Source organism: Sus scrofa, chromosome 1 (assembly GCF_000003025.6).
Source record: "Sus scrofa isolate TJ Tabasco breed Duroc chromosome 1, Sscrofa11.1, whole genome shotgun sequence".
Lineage (NCBI taxonomy): Eukaryota > Metazoa > Chordata > Mammalia > Artiodactyla > Suidae > Sus > Sus scrofa.
This window is the reverse complement of record NC_010443.5, coordinates 202,032,954-202,048,191: the sequence shown is the minus strand read 5'-3', so window position 1 is coordinate 202,048,191 and position 15,238 is coordinate 202,032,954. Positions and strand designations below refer to the sequence as shown.

Below are 15,238 nucleotides of genomic sequence, written 5' to 3'. Positions count from 1 at the left end.
ATAGTTTCAAGGTACAGGTTTTTAATGTAATGATTTAAGTTTCTCTTCCAAGGAGGATGTAATAGGGCATGGAAAGGCTTCGCTGCAGCTGCTAACATCTAGATACAGCTGGATACATTATAATAATAAATCACATTTTAAAGCCATCAGAGAACTGTAGAAGCAAAGACACAGATACAATGAAACAAAACGTACATAGATTGGAATTACAGAATGGGGAGAACATTTTAGATTGTTCCCTGTGGACCTTTCCCCACCCCCAGCCCCCAGCCCATGGGGGAATATTCACTGATTCTGTTTGTGGACTGGGATTGAGTATTGGCCCAGGAAAAGGCTTGTTGGAGAACAGAGAAACCAGTGAAGCTTTTAGTGGGTTCGTGGGACTAGAGTAATATGATGATTAATTAATTTTTCATCTTGATTGGGCTAAGTGATGCTCAGATAACTGGTAAATGTTATTTCTGAGTGTGTCTGCAAGTGTGTTTCCAGAAGAGGTTAGCATTTGAATCAGTAGACTGCATGAAAGAAGATCATCCTGAGCAGTGCAGGTGGGCATCCTCCAAGCTGTTGAAAGCCCGAATAGAACAAAATGGTAGAGGAAGGGGGAATTTGCTCTTTGCTTCACCTGGGAAATCCATCTTTTCCTGCCTTTGGACTCTGGTCCTTCTGGTTCTCAGGCCTTCTGACTCAAACTGAATTATACCACTGGCTTTCCTTATTTTCCAGTTTGCAGACAGCAGATCATAGGACTTAGCAGCCTCCATAATCTTATGAGCCAATTCCCATAATAAATCTCCTCTTGCTTATCTGTATGTCTATATCTATATCTATATCTATCTATCTATCTATCTATCTATCTATCTATCTCCTACTGGTTCTGTTTCTCTGAAGATTCTGACTAATAGAGGTGACAAACTGGAGATTTTCCTCATAAGATAATTGGTGAATTTTGAGTTTGCACTGAAAGTTAAAGAACTAGGCTAATGCTTTTAAGAGGCAGTGAAACCTCAAATCTTGTGGTGCTTAGGAAACAGACTAGCTAGGAGAATAGGACTGAAAGCCAGGCAGACAGTAGTAAATTGATACTGAAGATGTATAGTTCTTTTCACCTGGATTCAGTTACAAATTTTGGCCTCAGCTAATGGCTGAAATTCAGGCTTGACCTTAACAAGAGACAGGAGCAAGGGAAACCAACAGAGATCTTGACATTTATGTGGTAACCCGAGTGACAAAACTGGGGTCTTGAGGGACTTCGAACACACAGGCCGTTTATCCCTTAAGATATTTGTCAAATTTTGAAGCTTTACGGGATGGGAAGTTAAAAACTAACCTCTGAAGACAAATCTGAACCTCCTGTAATATCTCTGTTTTGAGGAGTCAAAGACCAATTAGACTGTCATTTGAAAATCTTAAAGAGGCATGCCTTAGGGACAGGGTTGAATCAGACGCAGACTGAGATTTACCAAAGCTCTAGTCAAGCATAACTCAGTTAAATCCCTGATTCAATTGATATAATCCATCCTTCACTCTATCTGCCTACCAGAGAAACTCCTCTCTGATAAAAAATTATATCATTTAAAATTTCTGTGGTTCTTCCATATACTATCTAGTATATAATGAAAAAGTGCTAGACATATGAGAAAGGAAGAAGCTAGGAATGAAGGGGACATTTCATGGAAATAAAAAAGTCACTCCATTAGGAAAATATCACAGTTCTAATCAGTGTATGCAAAATAACAGAATTTCAAGATATATGACAAAAATTTACAGAACTTATAAAATAGACAAATCCACAATAATAGTAAGAAACTAAAACACTTTTTTCAGTGGTTTGATGAACAAGCACACACAAAAAAATCAAGCTTACAAAATATATGAACAATACTCTGAACAAACTTTACTTAAGTGGCATATGAAACATTGTATCTTACAGTGATAGAATTTTAACACTTTTTAACTGCACATTGAAACTTTTCGAAATGATCATAAACTTCAACAGATTTCAAAATATTGAAGTCATTGAAGCTGTCCTCTGATAACAATGAGATTAAGCTAAAACTAAATAACAAAAAGATAACTAGAATACCTCCAATAGCTTGGAAATTACACAGTACACTTATAAATCATCCATGTATCAAAGAAAATCAAAATCAAAATCAGAAAATATTTTGAACTGAATGATAATGAAAATAAGCCAGATTACAACTTGTGAGATGTGCCTAAAATAGGGCTAGTGGGAATGTACATATATTGAAAAAAGAAGAGAGGAGAACAATTGTAATTTAAGCTTCTATTTCAAGAAACTTGGAAAAGAACAGCACGTTAAATGATAAAGGAAGAAATAATAAAGATAACAATAAAAATTAACATAGAAAACAAAATAAAGAAATAAATAAGATCAGCAAAGTGAAAAGTTGATTCTTTGAGAAGTTTAACAAAATTGATAAAGCCCTGTAAGTTTGGATAAAAAATTGAGAAATATAGATTACCTATATCAGGAACAACAAGACACCACTTCAGACCCTACAGCATTCAAAAAGTTAAGGAATATTTTGAAGACCTTTTAGCCAGTGAATTTTACCCTTTGGACGAGATGTAGAAACTCATCAAAATATAAAACTGTAAAAATGACAGGAGGAGAAATAGACTATATGAGTAGTTTGTTATGTATTATAAAAATTGAATCTCGGAGTTCCCATCATGGCTTAACTCAGTGGTTAACGAATCTGACTAGGAACCATGAGGTTGCAAGTTTGATCCCTGGCCTCACTCAGTGGGTTTAGGATCTGGCATTACTGTGACCTGTGGTGTAGGTCATAGATGTGGCTCAGATCAGCATTGCTGTGGCTGTAGCTCTGATTAGACCCCTAGCCTGGGAACCTCCATATGCCATGGGCGCGGCCATGAAAAGACCAAAAAAAAAAAAAAAAAAAAAAAAAAATTGAATCTATAACAGCCTTGCCGCAAAGAAGACCATAGGTGCAAATGGTTTCCTTGATGACCTTCCTTTCAAAAAAATTAAGGGAGAAATAACAGTGGTCTTCATAAACTCTAACAGATAATGGGAAAAATCAACATTCTTGATGAGGGCAGCATAATCTTGATACAAAGTACAAGAAGGGAATATTACAAGCCAGTCTCTTCCATGAACATAGTTGCAAAAATCCCCTCAAGATAAAATTGAATTCAGCAGTGCATAATAGGATAATACATAATAATTAAGTGTAGTTTATTTAATGTTTGAAAATCAATATCATTTATTACATTAATAGAAAAAGACGGTACAATCTTTAGATAACCTCAGTAGATGCAGAAAAAACCTTAAAAAATTTAGCTCTCATTCATGATACAAAAAAGGATCTCATTAAGTTCTGAATAGAGGTGAACTTCTTTTATTCTGATAAAGAACATCTACAAAGCCATTTTTACACTAAATGCTGAAATAATGAAAACTTTTGCTCCTTGAGATTGGGAAAAAGGTATGGATGCTTATTATCACCACTGTTATTCAGTATTCTAATGGAGGCCATAGCTAGTGTAATGAGCCAAGAAAAAGAAATAAAAGTCATAAGGATTAGAAAGTAAGAAATAAAATCGTCATTACTTACAGATGACATGATTGTATACACAGAAAATCCAAAATAATCTACAGACTAAAATTACTGAATGAATTCAGCAAGGTAACTGCATGCATACAAAGATCAACACATAAAAATCAATTATATATTTTATATACCATAACAAATAAAAAATGAAATTTAAAAGTTATACCATTTATACTAGCATCAAAAAATATCAAGTACCCAGAATAAATTTAGCAAGAAGTGTATAAAACCCTTATACTGTAACCTACAAGATATTATGGAGAAAAATTAAAGAAATTCTAATACATGAAATGATATACAGTGTTTATGGACTGGAAAACTCCATGTTGTAAAAATGTTAATTCCCTTTAAGTTAATATATAGATCCCAATCAGTATCCCAGTAGGTTTTTTGGAAATTTACAAGCCGATTCTAAAATTTGTGTGGAACAAAAGACCAAGAATAGCCAAAGTAATACTGACATATAAAAACAAAATAGGAAGATATGTATTACCAGATATCATATTATAAAGCTATAGTAGTTGACAGTGTGGTATTGGTACAAGGATAGACAAAATGACCAATGGTAGATGGTAAAGTATCCAGAAACAGACTTGCAAGGTCACCAGATTTGTTACAGTAGTGAAAATTCGGTGCTGTGCAGAAAAGAAAGGATCTTTTCAACAAATGATCCTATAATTAAAAGCTCTAGATTTTTTTGGAGTTTCTGTCATGCCGCAGTGGTTAACGAATCCGACTAGGAACCATGAGGTTGTGGGTTTGATCCCTGGCCTTGCTCAGCAGGTTAACGATCTGGCATTGCCATGAGCTGTGGTATAGGTCGCAGATGCAGCTTGGATCCTGTGTTGCTCTGGCGTAGGCTGGTGGCTACAGCTCTGATTAGACCCCTAGCCTGGTAACCTCCATATGCCATGGGAAACAGCTCTAGAAAAGGCAAAAAAAAAAGACAAAAAAAGAAAAAGCTCTAGTTTTTGAAAAAATAACAAATTATATTAAAATCAAGAACATGTATTAATTAAAATATACTATTAGGAGAGTGAAAAGGCAAGGCACAGAATGCAGGAAGGTATTTATACATATATTTCTGATAAAGGAATCATATCTAGAATATATAAAGTATTTTTGCAAATCAATAGGAAAAAGACATTCAACTGAAAAGGGGGGAAAATAATTGAACTTACCCTTCAAAAAGATGGTTTTCTTTTTGAATGTCAAATGTCCAGTGAACAAGTGAGTAGATAGATGGGCAATTTCATTAGTCATTCCAGAAATGCAAATTAAAATCTCAGTAAGATACCATGACATGCGTAACTGAATGACCAAAATAAAGGAAGATGGAAAACAGAAAGTACTGATAAACATGTGAAGCAGCAGAACCGCTGCTGGGAATGTACGCTAGTACAACCACTTTGGAAAACTGATACTGAATAAATTCATACCCTGTTATCTAGCTATTTCATTCTTAGGGATAAACCCAAATCAAGTCACCAATAGACATGTAATGTTCATAGCAGCATTGTTTGAGTAGCCCTAAACTTGGAAGCTGTCTAAATGCCTATTGGCAGTAAATTGGATAAATAAATTGTGGTCTGTTCACATGCTGGAGTATTACTCAGCAATGACAAAGCATATAGTACAACTGCTAATAACAATATGAATGATTCTCATGATTATGTTAAGTGAAGGAAGCCAGACATAAAAGCATGTGTACAGCCTGATTGCAGTTATTTAGTACCAAAGTAGTCAAAAGGGTTGTTAGAAAGTTGTTACCATTGGGATGGGGGTGGGGGTGAATGTGACTGTAAGGAGACATGAATAAGGGCTTCTAGGATGTTAACAGTGTTTTGTTCTTGATCTGGGTGCTGATCACACATGTTCAGTTCGTGAAAATCCATTGAGCTGTATGCTGATGATATGTGCACTTTTCTCTATATCATGCTTCAGGAAGAGATATTTTAAAATGTAATGATCTCTATTTTAAATTACCCTAGTCCTTAAATATATCTTCTCATTGGCTCAAAATTACCCAGATGGTTTCCAAGACTACCCTAACTCATACTGTAGCATTTGGCTGCCTGCCTTTGCTTTTTGATTGACACTGAGGGCCAGCTGATGCTGAAAGTTCAGTTTAGTTGACCAGAGTAGAAAGCACTGGAAGAAGGTTTAGAGAAGGAGGAAGGAGGCAAACAGGGAGAGTGAATGTACGTGAGTGTAGGTGTAAAGGAAAACTCCTCTACTTGTGGGTATAAACTAAAGGAACCGATATTATCCAGAGTTCACAAAGACTGACATGTACAAGCATTTCTCTTTAATCGAAACTTATTTTTTAGGAAAAGGTTATAGAATCTCCAGAAGTAACACTTCACAAAATTCAACCTGAGACATGATTTGTAGGTGTTCTCAAAGTATTGTAAATAAATGATTATTTCAATATGGTAACTTCTTATATCTCTTTGATTTTTTTCTTTCCTGACACCAACAGTTACAAATCATAATTTGCTTAGAAAACTCTTAATTTATAGCTCTCCCTATCCAGATTGAATATGAATGGCTGAGAACATAATTAATGAAGTTTTTTTTTTTAAGGTGGTATGTTATTTTGTTACGATATTTCAACATATCAGAGTAAGGATGGCAAACCATTGAATCGACTGATGGCCAGTAGAGGGAGAAGCTTCAAGCAGACCTCACTCGCTTTAGTGCATGAGGTAGGTGCCTTCCTTCTAAAACAGGTGCTTCTTACTTGTATATGTGTTGGGATTTCCCTCCTTTGGTTTATGCTCATGAAATTTTGTGTGCGTTTGGAAATTATTTTCCTCTTAATCATAAATAATGTCAAGTGGCTTTTAAAGACAACCAAAATAGTTGATCCAACTGAATACATAATATCTTAATATATTTCTCAAAGAAATTGATATGCTTCCCCTATTGCCAAGCCTATTAGGCATTAGTGTCTAAGAATTTGGTTTATTTCATCAATGTTTGACTTGACTGCATTGTTCAGAATAAATATCAATTTATTATTTAAAGAAATAGACAAAAAAAAAAAAAAAAAAAAAAAAAGGAATTCCCGTCGTGGCGCAGTGGTTGACGAATCCGACTAGGAACCATGAGGTTGCGTGTTCCATCCCTGCCCTTGCTCAGTGGGTTACCTATCCGGCGTTGCCGTGAGCTGTGGTGTAGGTTGCAGACGCGGCTGGGATCCCGCGTTGCTGTGGCTCTGGCGTAGGCCAGTGGCTACAGCTCCGATTCGACCCCTAGCCTGGGAACCTCCATATGCCACGGGAGCGGTCCAAGAAATAGCAAAAAGACAAAAAAAAAAAAGAAAAGAAAAGAAATAATCCTGTCTATTTCTTAATTGTAATCCTTTGAAAGTATGTAGAACACCAGTGTTTTTTATATTTTGTGAATTTTAGGAATTAACAGTAAATAGCAGTGTTTAGGGAGAAAAACCCTTTGATTTTAATGTTTATTTTACTTTTCTTTTAGGCAGCCTTTAAAAATAAACTTATGTGATGCCATTAGGTGATTTGCTTGAAATCTTGTCATTGCAAATCATAGCAATACCAGAGAGAAGACGGAAGTTGGAAAGCACTTGGGAAATTTGTGTTTTTGTTGTTGTTTTTTAAAATTTTATGAGTTATTCATTTAGGTATATATAAATTAAAATGTATAAATGAATAAGAAAAAATCACAGCAGGGTTTTATCTTATATAATTTAGACATAATAAGTTATATATCAGTTATAAATGAAGATATATAAATTGTAAAAATTTTGAAGTATTTGAGATTAATGAGTGCTGCTATAATATGTTTGCATTAAATCTTATGTTGATGCATAATTTTTAAATATTTGTATCACCAATTTGTTTGATTATATTTCATAACATACCAACTGCTGCCAATTAGCATAGCCAGATGCTAAAGACCCATTTGTGGGAGTTCCCTGGTGGTCCAGCAAGTTAAGGATCTGGCATTGTGACTGCTGTGGCAAGAGCTCAGTCCCTGGCCTGGCAACTTCCACATGCCATGGGTGTGACCAAAAAAAAAAAAAAAAAAAAAAAAAGACCTGTTTCTATTCTATGCTACCCATGTATTTCATATATTTAATTAGAATTGAAATTATGTAAACATTTGGTTCAGAACCTTTTTTGTCTAATGTAGTGTCTTTATTTAGCTAAGGAGGGAAGAAAGATCTGGGGAGAGCAGTATTTCTCTGGGAAGAAGAGAGTTTTAATTTCACAAAAGAGGGAAAAACATAGGTAATTTATATATTTGTTTTTCCTAGCATCTTTTAGGGTGCTATGGAGAAGAGAGATTTGGTACCTTCCTGTGTGTTTTTAATCTGTGCTCTTAGGTGGATAACCAAAGTGTTAAGTATTACTGAAAGCCTGATTTTAAAAGTCATCATCAGAACAGAAACAAGAAAGAGTGTTAATGTGGGGTAGTGGAAAACATCTAATAAATTCAGCAAATGGTGTGAGAACTTATGAGGTATGCCTTAGATATGAACAGGGGAAACACCTGGGTTATGATGTTTGTTGCTTGTATTATGGAATGCCTAGAAAATTTTAAAGAGATGAGAAAAGATTTTAATAGTCTGTTGGAAGACAGAATTCTGCCAAATCTATGGTAGTATTTTAGTTTGGATTCATTTTCTGGCTACTATAATTCATTTTTCAAATATGTGGAGAAAGAGAATGAGCCATGCCATTTCTCAGACTGACAACAAATAGTAAGAAATTTAAGAGCTAGTTAATAACAATTGCAATAATAACAGCTCATAACAAGCTCAGGCGCTTTAAAATTTGCTATGCATATATTAATCCATTTAATCTCTATGTTAATACTGTGCATTTGGTACTGTTGATGTGCTTGACAAACAAAAGTGGAAGAGCCTAGAAATTAAACCCAGGCAGTGTGACTCCACAGTCCTTCAACTACCATGTGCCATCCCAGGTTAAGCAGAGAACATTTAGAAAATGCTTTTGTTTTTTTCCAGGATGTGCAATTAGTTCCTAATTCTTATTTGGCCTTTCTTTGGTTGCAATCTACTAGATATTTTTCCAACTGAAGTCTCCTCAGACTCTGCTTTGGTTCCCATCACTGCTTTGTTCAGAGTCTTTTTATTTCTAAAAAGCCTGTCATGAGAGTTTCTGTTTATTAGTTTACTCATTGATGGACTTTTGGGTTGTTTCCAGTTTTTCCAGATTATGACTAAAGCTGCTATAAACATTATCAAACAGGTGTATTTTGGACATCTGTTTTCATTTCTTTTAAGTAAATAAATATCTAGGAGTGTGATCACTAGGTCCTATGGTAAGTGAATATGAGAAACTACCCAAATGTTTTTCTAGTGACTAACCAGTTTCGAATACCTACCAGCAATGTAGGGGAGTTCTGTTGCTGTGCCTCTTTGCCAGTGCTCAATATGGTCAGTTTTTTAAATTTAGCCATTCTTATGGTGGTTAGTGGTTTCCTGTTTGTGGTTTTTAATTTATCTTTTTTTTTTTTGCCTTTTTAGGGCCACACCCACGGCATATGGAAGTTCCAGGCTAGGGGTCATAATTGTAATCGGAACTGCAGCTGCCAGCCTACACCACAACCACAGCAACGTGGGATCCAAGCCACATCTGCTACCTACTCCACAGCTCACAGCAATGCCAGATCCTTAACCTACTGAGTGAGGCCAGGGATTCAACCCACATCCTCATGGATACTAGTTGGGTTCATTAATCGGGAACTTCAAATTTATCTTTTTTGAATGGCTGATGTTGAATATCTTTTCATGTATTTATTCACTATTCATATCTTTTCTTTCATGAAGTGTCCTGTTGTTTTGCCCATTTTTAAATTAGGTTTTTGTTTTCAAATGAAAGTTGTTTATATATTCTGGATATAAAATTCTTATTAGAAATGTTTTGCAAATGTTTTTACCTATTCTGTATTTTGTCTTTTCATTTCCATAATAGTATCTTTAGAAGAGCAGATGTTTAGTTTTGAAGAATTCCAATTGTCATGTTTTTCTTTTTATGATTCTTGCTTTTAATCTTACTGAAAGTCTCCAAGATTTTCTGTTTTCATTTTTTTCTCCCATGTTCTTTTCTTATTTTTAAAAAAATGAGGTTTAATTTAGGTACCTTTAAATTCCTTCATTTAATGTGTGCAGTTCAGTGGTTTATCATATTTTGTGTAACCCATCACTACAATCAATGATAGAATATTTTCAATTACACCAAAAAGAAACTCTGTATCCATTAGCAGTCTCTCTCCACTTTCTTCACATCCCAGCCTCCAGCAACCTAAATTCACTTTCTATCTGTATAGATGTGCCTGTTTATTTTTTTTATAAATGGAATCATGCAATATGTAGGGGGGGTTGTCTGGCTTTTTTTAGCTTGGTATAATATTTTCAAGATTTATGTATACTATGGTATGTATCAGTAATTATTCCTTTTTACAGCTGAATGATGTTCTATTTTATGAGCATATCATATTTTTCCATTAATTACTTGATGGATCTCCTGAGTTTTCTTGTAGAAGTTTTAAATATAAGATTTACATTTTAGCTTTTGATTTAATTTTTCATAAGATGTCAATTATATTTATTTAATATACCATCCTTTTTTCACCTGGGCACTTTTGTTGAAAATCATTTGTCCATGTATGTGTGAATCTATTTCGGTACTCAGTTTTGTTCCCCTGATCTATGTGTGTATACTTTTATCAAAATTACAGTTATAAATTGCTGTTGCTTTATAATAAGTCTTAAAAGCAAGTAATATGACTCTTCCAATTTTGTTTTTAAATTTGGCTATTTTTTTGCTTTTTCATATAAATGTTATATCAGCTTTGAGAAACTACAAAAAAGCCTCTTGTAAGTTTGATTAGAAATGCATTGAATCTGTAGATTAATTTGAGAGAGAACTGACATCTTCATGAGTTTTTCAACCCATATACAAGATATACCTTTACATTGTCAATGTTATGTTGTTTTCTTATTACTGATCTTACACATATTTTATTCAATCTAATAAATATTGAATATCCCTAAGTATTTTTATTTTAGTGCAATTAGACTTTTTTGGTTTGTCTTAATTTCCAACTACTCATTGCTAGTATATAGATATATAATTGATGTTTTTCTATAGCCTTACTAAACCCACTTATATATTCTTGTAGCTTTTTGTAGATTCTTTTTGTTTTTCATTGCAATGTTGTGTATGAATAGAGATTGTCATTTTTTTTCTTTCTCATCTGTATGCCTTTCATTTCTTTTTTCTTGCCTCATTGTACTGTCTCAGGCCGTCTAGCATGGTTTTGAAAAAGAGCAGGCATTCTTACCTTGTTCACAGTCTTGGGGAAAGGCATTTAGTTTCTTAACATTAAATATGATGTTATATTTGCTGAGGGTTTTTATCACAAATGGATGTTGAATTTTGTCAAATTATTTTCAACATTTATTGAAATGATTATACTTTTTCAGTTTGTTGATATGATGAATTATTTTGATCAATTTTATAATGGGAACCAAATCTGTATTCCTGGGATAAACCCCAATTGATTATAATGTAGTACCCTGTTTATATATTGCTGAATTTGATTTGCTAATAATATTTTGTTAAGGATTTTTTGGGGATTTTTTAAAGATTTTCTTTTCTCATAAGAGATACTGTTCTGTAGTTTCCTTGTAACATCTTTGCCTGATATGTTCTCAGGGTAATACTATCCTAATAAGTAATTTTTCCTTAAATGGTTGATAGAATTTTCCAGTGAAACCTCTGGGCTTGGCGTTTTCTTTAGGAATGTTTGTAATTATGAATTCATTTTATTTAGTATATGACACTATTTACTCTATCTATCCATCTATCCCTACTAATCCTGAAGGTAAGATTTTGGTGGCATAGCACATATGACAGTATCTGTCTCCTTTTTTAAAAGTGTAAACTTCATAAAATCAGGGAGTTTGTTTTGGTCACGTGTAGCTCCAGCGCTTGATATTCTGAGCATATAGTCAACACTTTATAAATGTTTTTTAAATTAATTAATTTAATCCTTTTGAAACTTGGATGTTTTATACTTTATATACACATTTAGTGGGGTCATTTCCTTTTTTCCAGAAATATTGTTATTAAATTGGTGGTAAATCTAATAATTGTCGAGATCTTAATAATTACGCTATTTGTACTGTTCGTGTTGTTATTCATTTATGTGGTTTAGCCTCCCTTCTCTATCAAAGATTACATATACCTATGGGATATTCTGTGGCCTTAATGCCTACAACTGTAGATGGGTGAGTGAATGAATGGGTAAAAGAACTTTGTTTTGAATGTCCAGGTGCTCCACTCTTCATATTTTGAGTGTATTTTGCTTTACATAATTGTCAAAGTTTCTCCAGAATTGTGTTAATTAAATCAAGTATTTTCAATATCATGGAGAACTAGATATTTAATCTGTGATGAATTCTTTTGAACAGTGTTATATCCCCTTCTTTCTAAAAACTGTTTTTGTTTTTCATTGACTTTTCTTAAAGTGAAACTCACCCATGTTACTTTTGGAAGACTCACAGATCTAAGTCTGATTTGTGATTGACCTGACACACCAGGAGCAGTTATGTACAGTCACTGTCCTGTTTAGATTTCTCTAAAACTGAAGTGCCCTCTCTCTCTTTGCTCCTTTGAACAAGGGACAATGAGGGGTCATTTCAGATCTCCTATGGCTTCTCCAAGCTCAAGTTACTATCCTCTTCTGCCCTGATTTATAACTACTTCTTCTCATCCTGAGACTAACTTGGCTCCTGTTGATGAGGAAGCTGAAGGTGAATGACAGTTTCTTTCCCTGAAATTTGCTGCCTGTCTTGCTATCCTTTGGCATTTCTAACTCTGACATGACACTCTCACCCAAATTGGATGACGCTGATTTGTCCCTGATGAGAACAGCAGCCTTGCTTCATTATTTCCCCCATCTTTGGGCACATGCAAATTTTCCTGATCCTGCTGCTGCTACCCAACCATATTTTTGCCTCAATATTAGGTAATGAGCTCCTTTTTCATTTTTATTTCAGAGGAACCTCATAGGGCTTATTGCTGGCACTACTCAGAACAAAATCTTTCTTTCCTCTTTCTTTTGAAATTGATCATCATTTGATTCATTTTGCCTTATAAACTATTTTTTTCCTCTGCCTCTTTAATTTTTTTCCCTAGATGCCCAAAAGTACATGTGATACAACCCATCATTTGAAATGCAAGTGGTGTATTTACCCTTTTCTTTCAATTCCTTCTTTATTTAAGAACCTATTTTTTAGGAAGAACATGGAGTATGTTAGCATTCATGCAATATGAAACAGTTAGATGAAAATTCTGAATAATAATTGGGAGAAGCGGTTTCTTTTCCCAATTCCCCTTAGAAAACACTGTGAAAAGTATGGTTTGCTGTATTTTAGAGACTCCATAATTACCATGTGATGTGAGTTGTTATGGTAACAGGGTTTCCCCCCTTCTTATTAAATAACAGAGTAAATGGTTGCTTGAGATGTGATTGAATTGTCAGCTTTCAAGCTAATGTTATCCTGAAGGGAAAGGGGAGTTGGGGGGTGGCGAGGAGGTAAGGGGAGAGAGAGAGACTGAGCCAGAGAGAAAATAAATGAGGGAGGAAGTAGAGAGACTTGCAAATGTCCAGAAAGCACCTACAAAGCAAAGAGTGTCATTTTACTTTAAAAATGTGTCCTCCACAAGCCCTCCCTTCTTGTATTCCAATCACTATTTGTCAGGGGACAGGAATAACAAAATATTTATTCTGTGCAAACAAGATTACTATTGATGGAAAATTGAAGCCTGTTATTTCTTATTTATAAACAATGGGACATTGAATGGCTTTTGGGGTCTCTAACAGTACAAATGGTTTTTCTTCTGGGAATGTGGGAGGAGTGTGTATGTCACAGACCAAATGTAGTGGCTTAGTATTGGTGTGTCTGTGTAGCAGCTAAAGTAAAATACTTTCATGTTTTCAATAATAATAGATATGTCTGGGAAGCATGAAAATGCCTTCCTTTGTAAGACTGGGTTTTTTAATCAATAGTAAACACTTTACCTGTCAGTTTTTACATGCTGCTCTACCCTTATCCCATTCTAGTTTTACAGTCAAGCATCCTCAACAAAGCTTGTCTTATTTGATTTATATTATTGAATGAAGGGCTGTTAAAATGGGTGTTTTATTATAAATGAATAATTGTATTTGTTAAGATCACCCAAGAGGCAGAAAATATTACCAAATTTCTGGGCAATGTATTCTGAACAGAATATTATCTGATTAGGTGGCCAGGTAGTCCCTTCAAGTAAAACATGTACCAATGAGAAAACAAGATCTCCTTTTTCATGTTCTCATTCCACATTCCCCTACATTTGTGAATTGTGTTTCTAAGCAGGGTATTTTCTATTAAATCAGTGTTTCAGGAAATTTCATAAAGTATTTCAGGAAATTTCAAAATATAAAGTTCATAACACCTGCTTTAAAATTTTGCCTTGTCCCTCACTGTGTTTTTAATCTGGAATGAAACATTTCCCAGCCAGAACATTTTGGACATGTTTTATAAAATTTCAGATAACTGCATCCTTAACAACTTGAGTTTGAGTTTAGCTGTGCCTACTAAAAAATTTTCCAACATTGTGAGTTTTTTTTTTCATTTATAATGATTTTTATTTTTTCTGTTATAGCTGGTTAACACTGTTCTGTCAATTTTCTACTATACAGCAAGCTGACCCAGTTACACATATATGTATACATTGTTTTTTCTCACATTATTATGCTCCATCATAAGTGACTAGATATAGTTCTCAGTGCTATACAGCAGGATCTCATTGCTTATCCATTCCAAAGGCAATAATTTGCATCTATTAACCCCAAATTCCCAGTCCATCCCACTCCCTCCCCCTCCCCCTTGGCCATAACTTTCTGTGGTGACTTGTTTATGATAGTGTGATTTTTTTCACATGACAAGATTGTGCCTTATAGCAAATATTGTACATTTAATTTGGTTAAACTCAGCAGGTACTTAAGTGAACACTTATGTGCAGGACATTGTCCATGGGTGGAGTGTCCATTGTACAGGGTGAATAGGATATGATCTCCGCCTTTAGGGATTGTATGAGATTAAGGCCTAGACCTTAATAATCTGAGGTGGAGTCTGTTGAGTATAATAGGAGAGGCACATAGTGTACTGGAAATATAGGGATGGGAGAAATTGTTTTGGTAAGTAGAGATGAGAGGAAGACAAGGCATTCAAAGCAGTGGAAATAGTCAGTGAAATGCAGAAGTCCTGCAGAGTATAAGACAGGCTTGGGAATTAAGGTTATAAGTTTATAACCCAAGTCAGCTAGAATACAGGTTAAATGAAAGAAAGGAGCAGAAATCAAGTGGGAAATTGGTTGAGGATCTTAACCAGCAGAATTCTTATATGACAACAAATTATTTCTTAAAGTATAAAAAAATTAAGTATAGTTGATTTATAATGTTTTGCTAATTTCTGCTGTACAGCAGAGTGACTCAGTTATACATGTATATACATTCTTTTTAAATTATTCTTTACCTTTATGGTTTATCCCAGGTAATTGGATATAGTTCTCTGTGCTATACAG

The 15,238-nt window shown here is 34.4% G+C and overlaps 1 protein-coding gene across 10 annotated transcripts in view; it reads left to right on the top strand.

The window, feature by feature from the left end:
• Positions 1-15,238, top strand: part of FOCAD (focadhesin) — a 319,932-nt gene that overhangs the window by 210,733 nt on the left and 93,961 nt on the right. For all 10 annotated transcript variants that reach the window (XM_021063120.1, XM_021063095.1, XM_021063125.1 and 7 more), the window contains one exon: positions 6,192-6,313. In XM_021063120.1, coding sequence (XP_020918779.1) covers positions 6,192-6,313 — 122 coding nt within the window. The remainder of the gene's footprint in view (positions 1-6,191; positions 6,314-15,238) is intronic.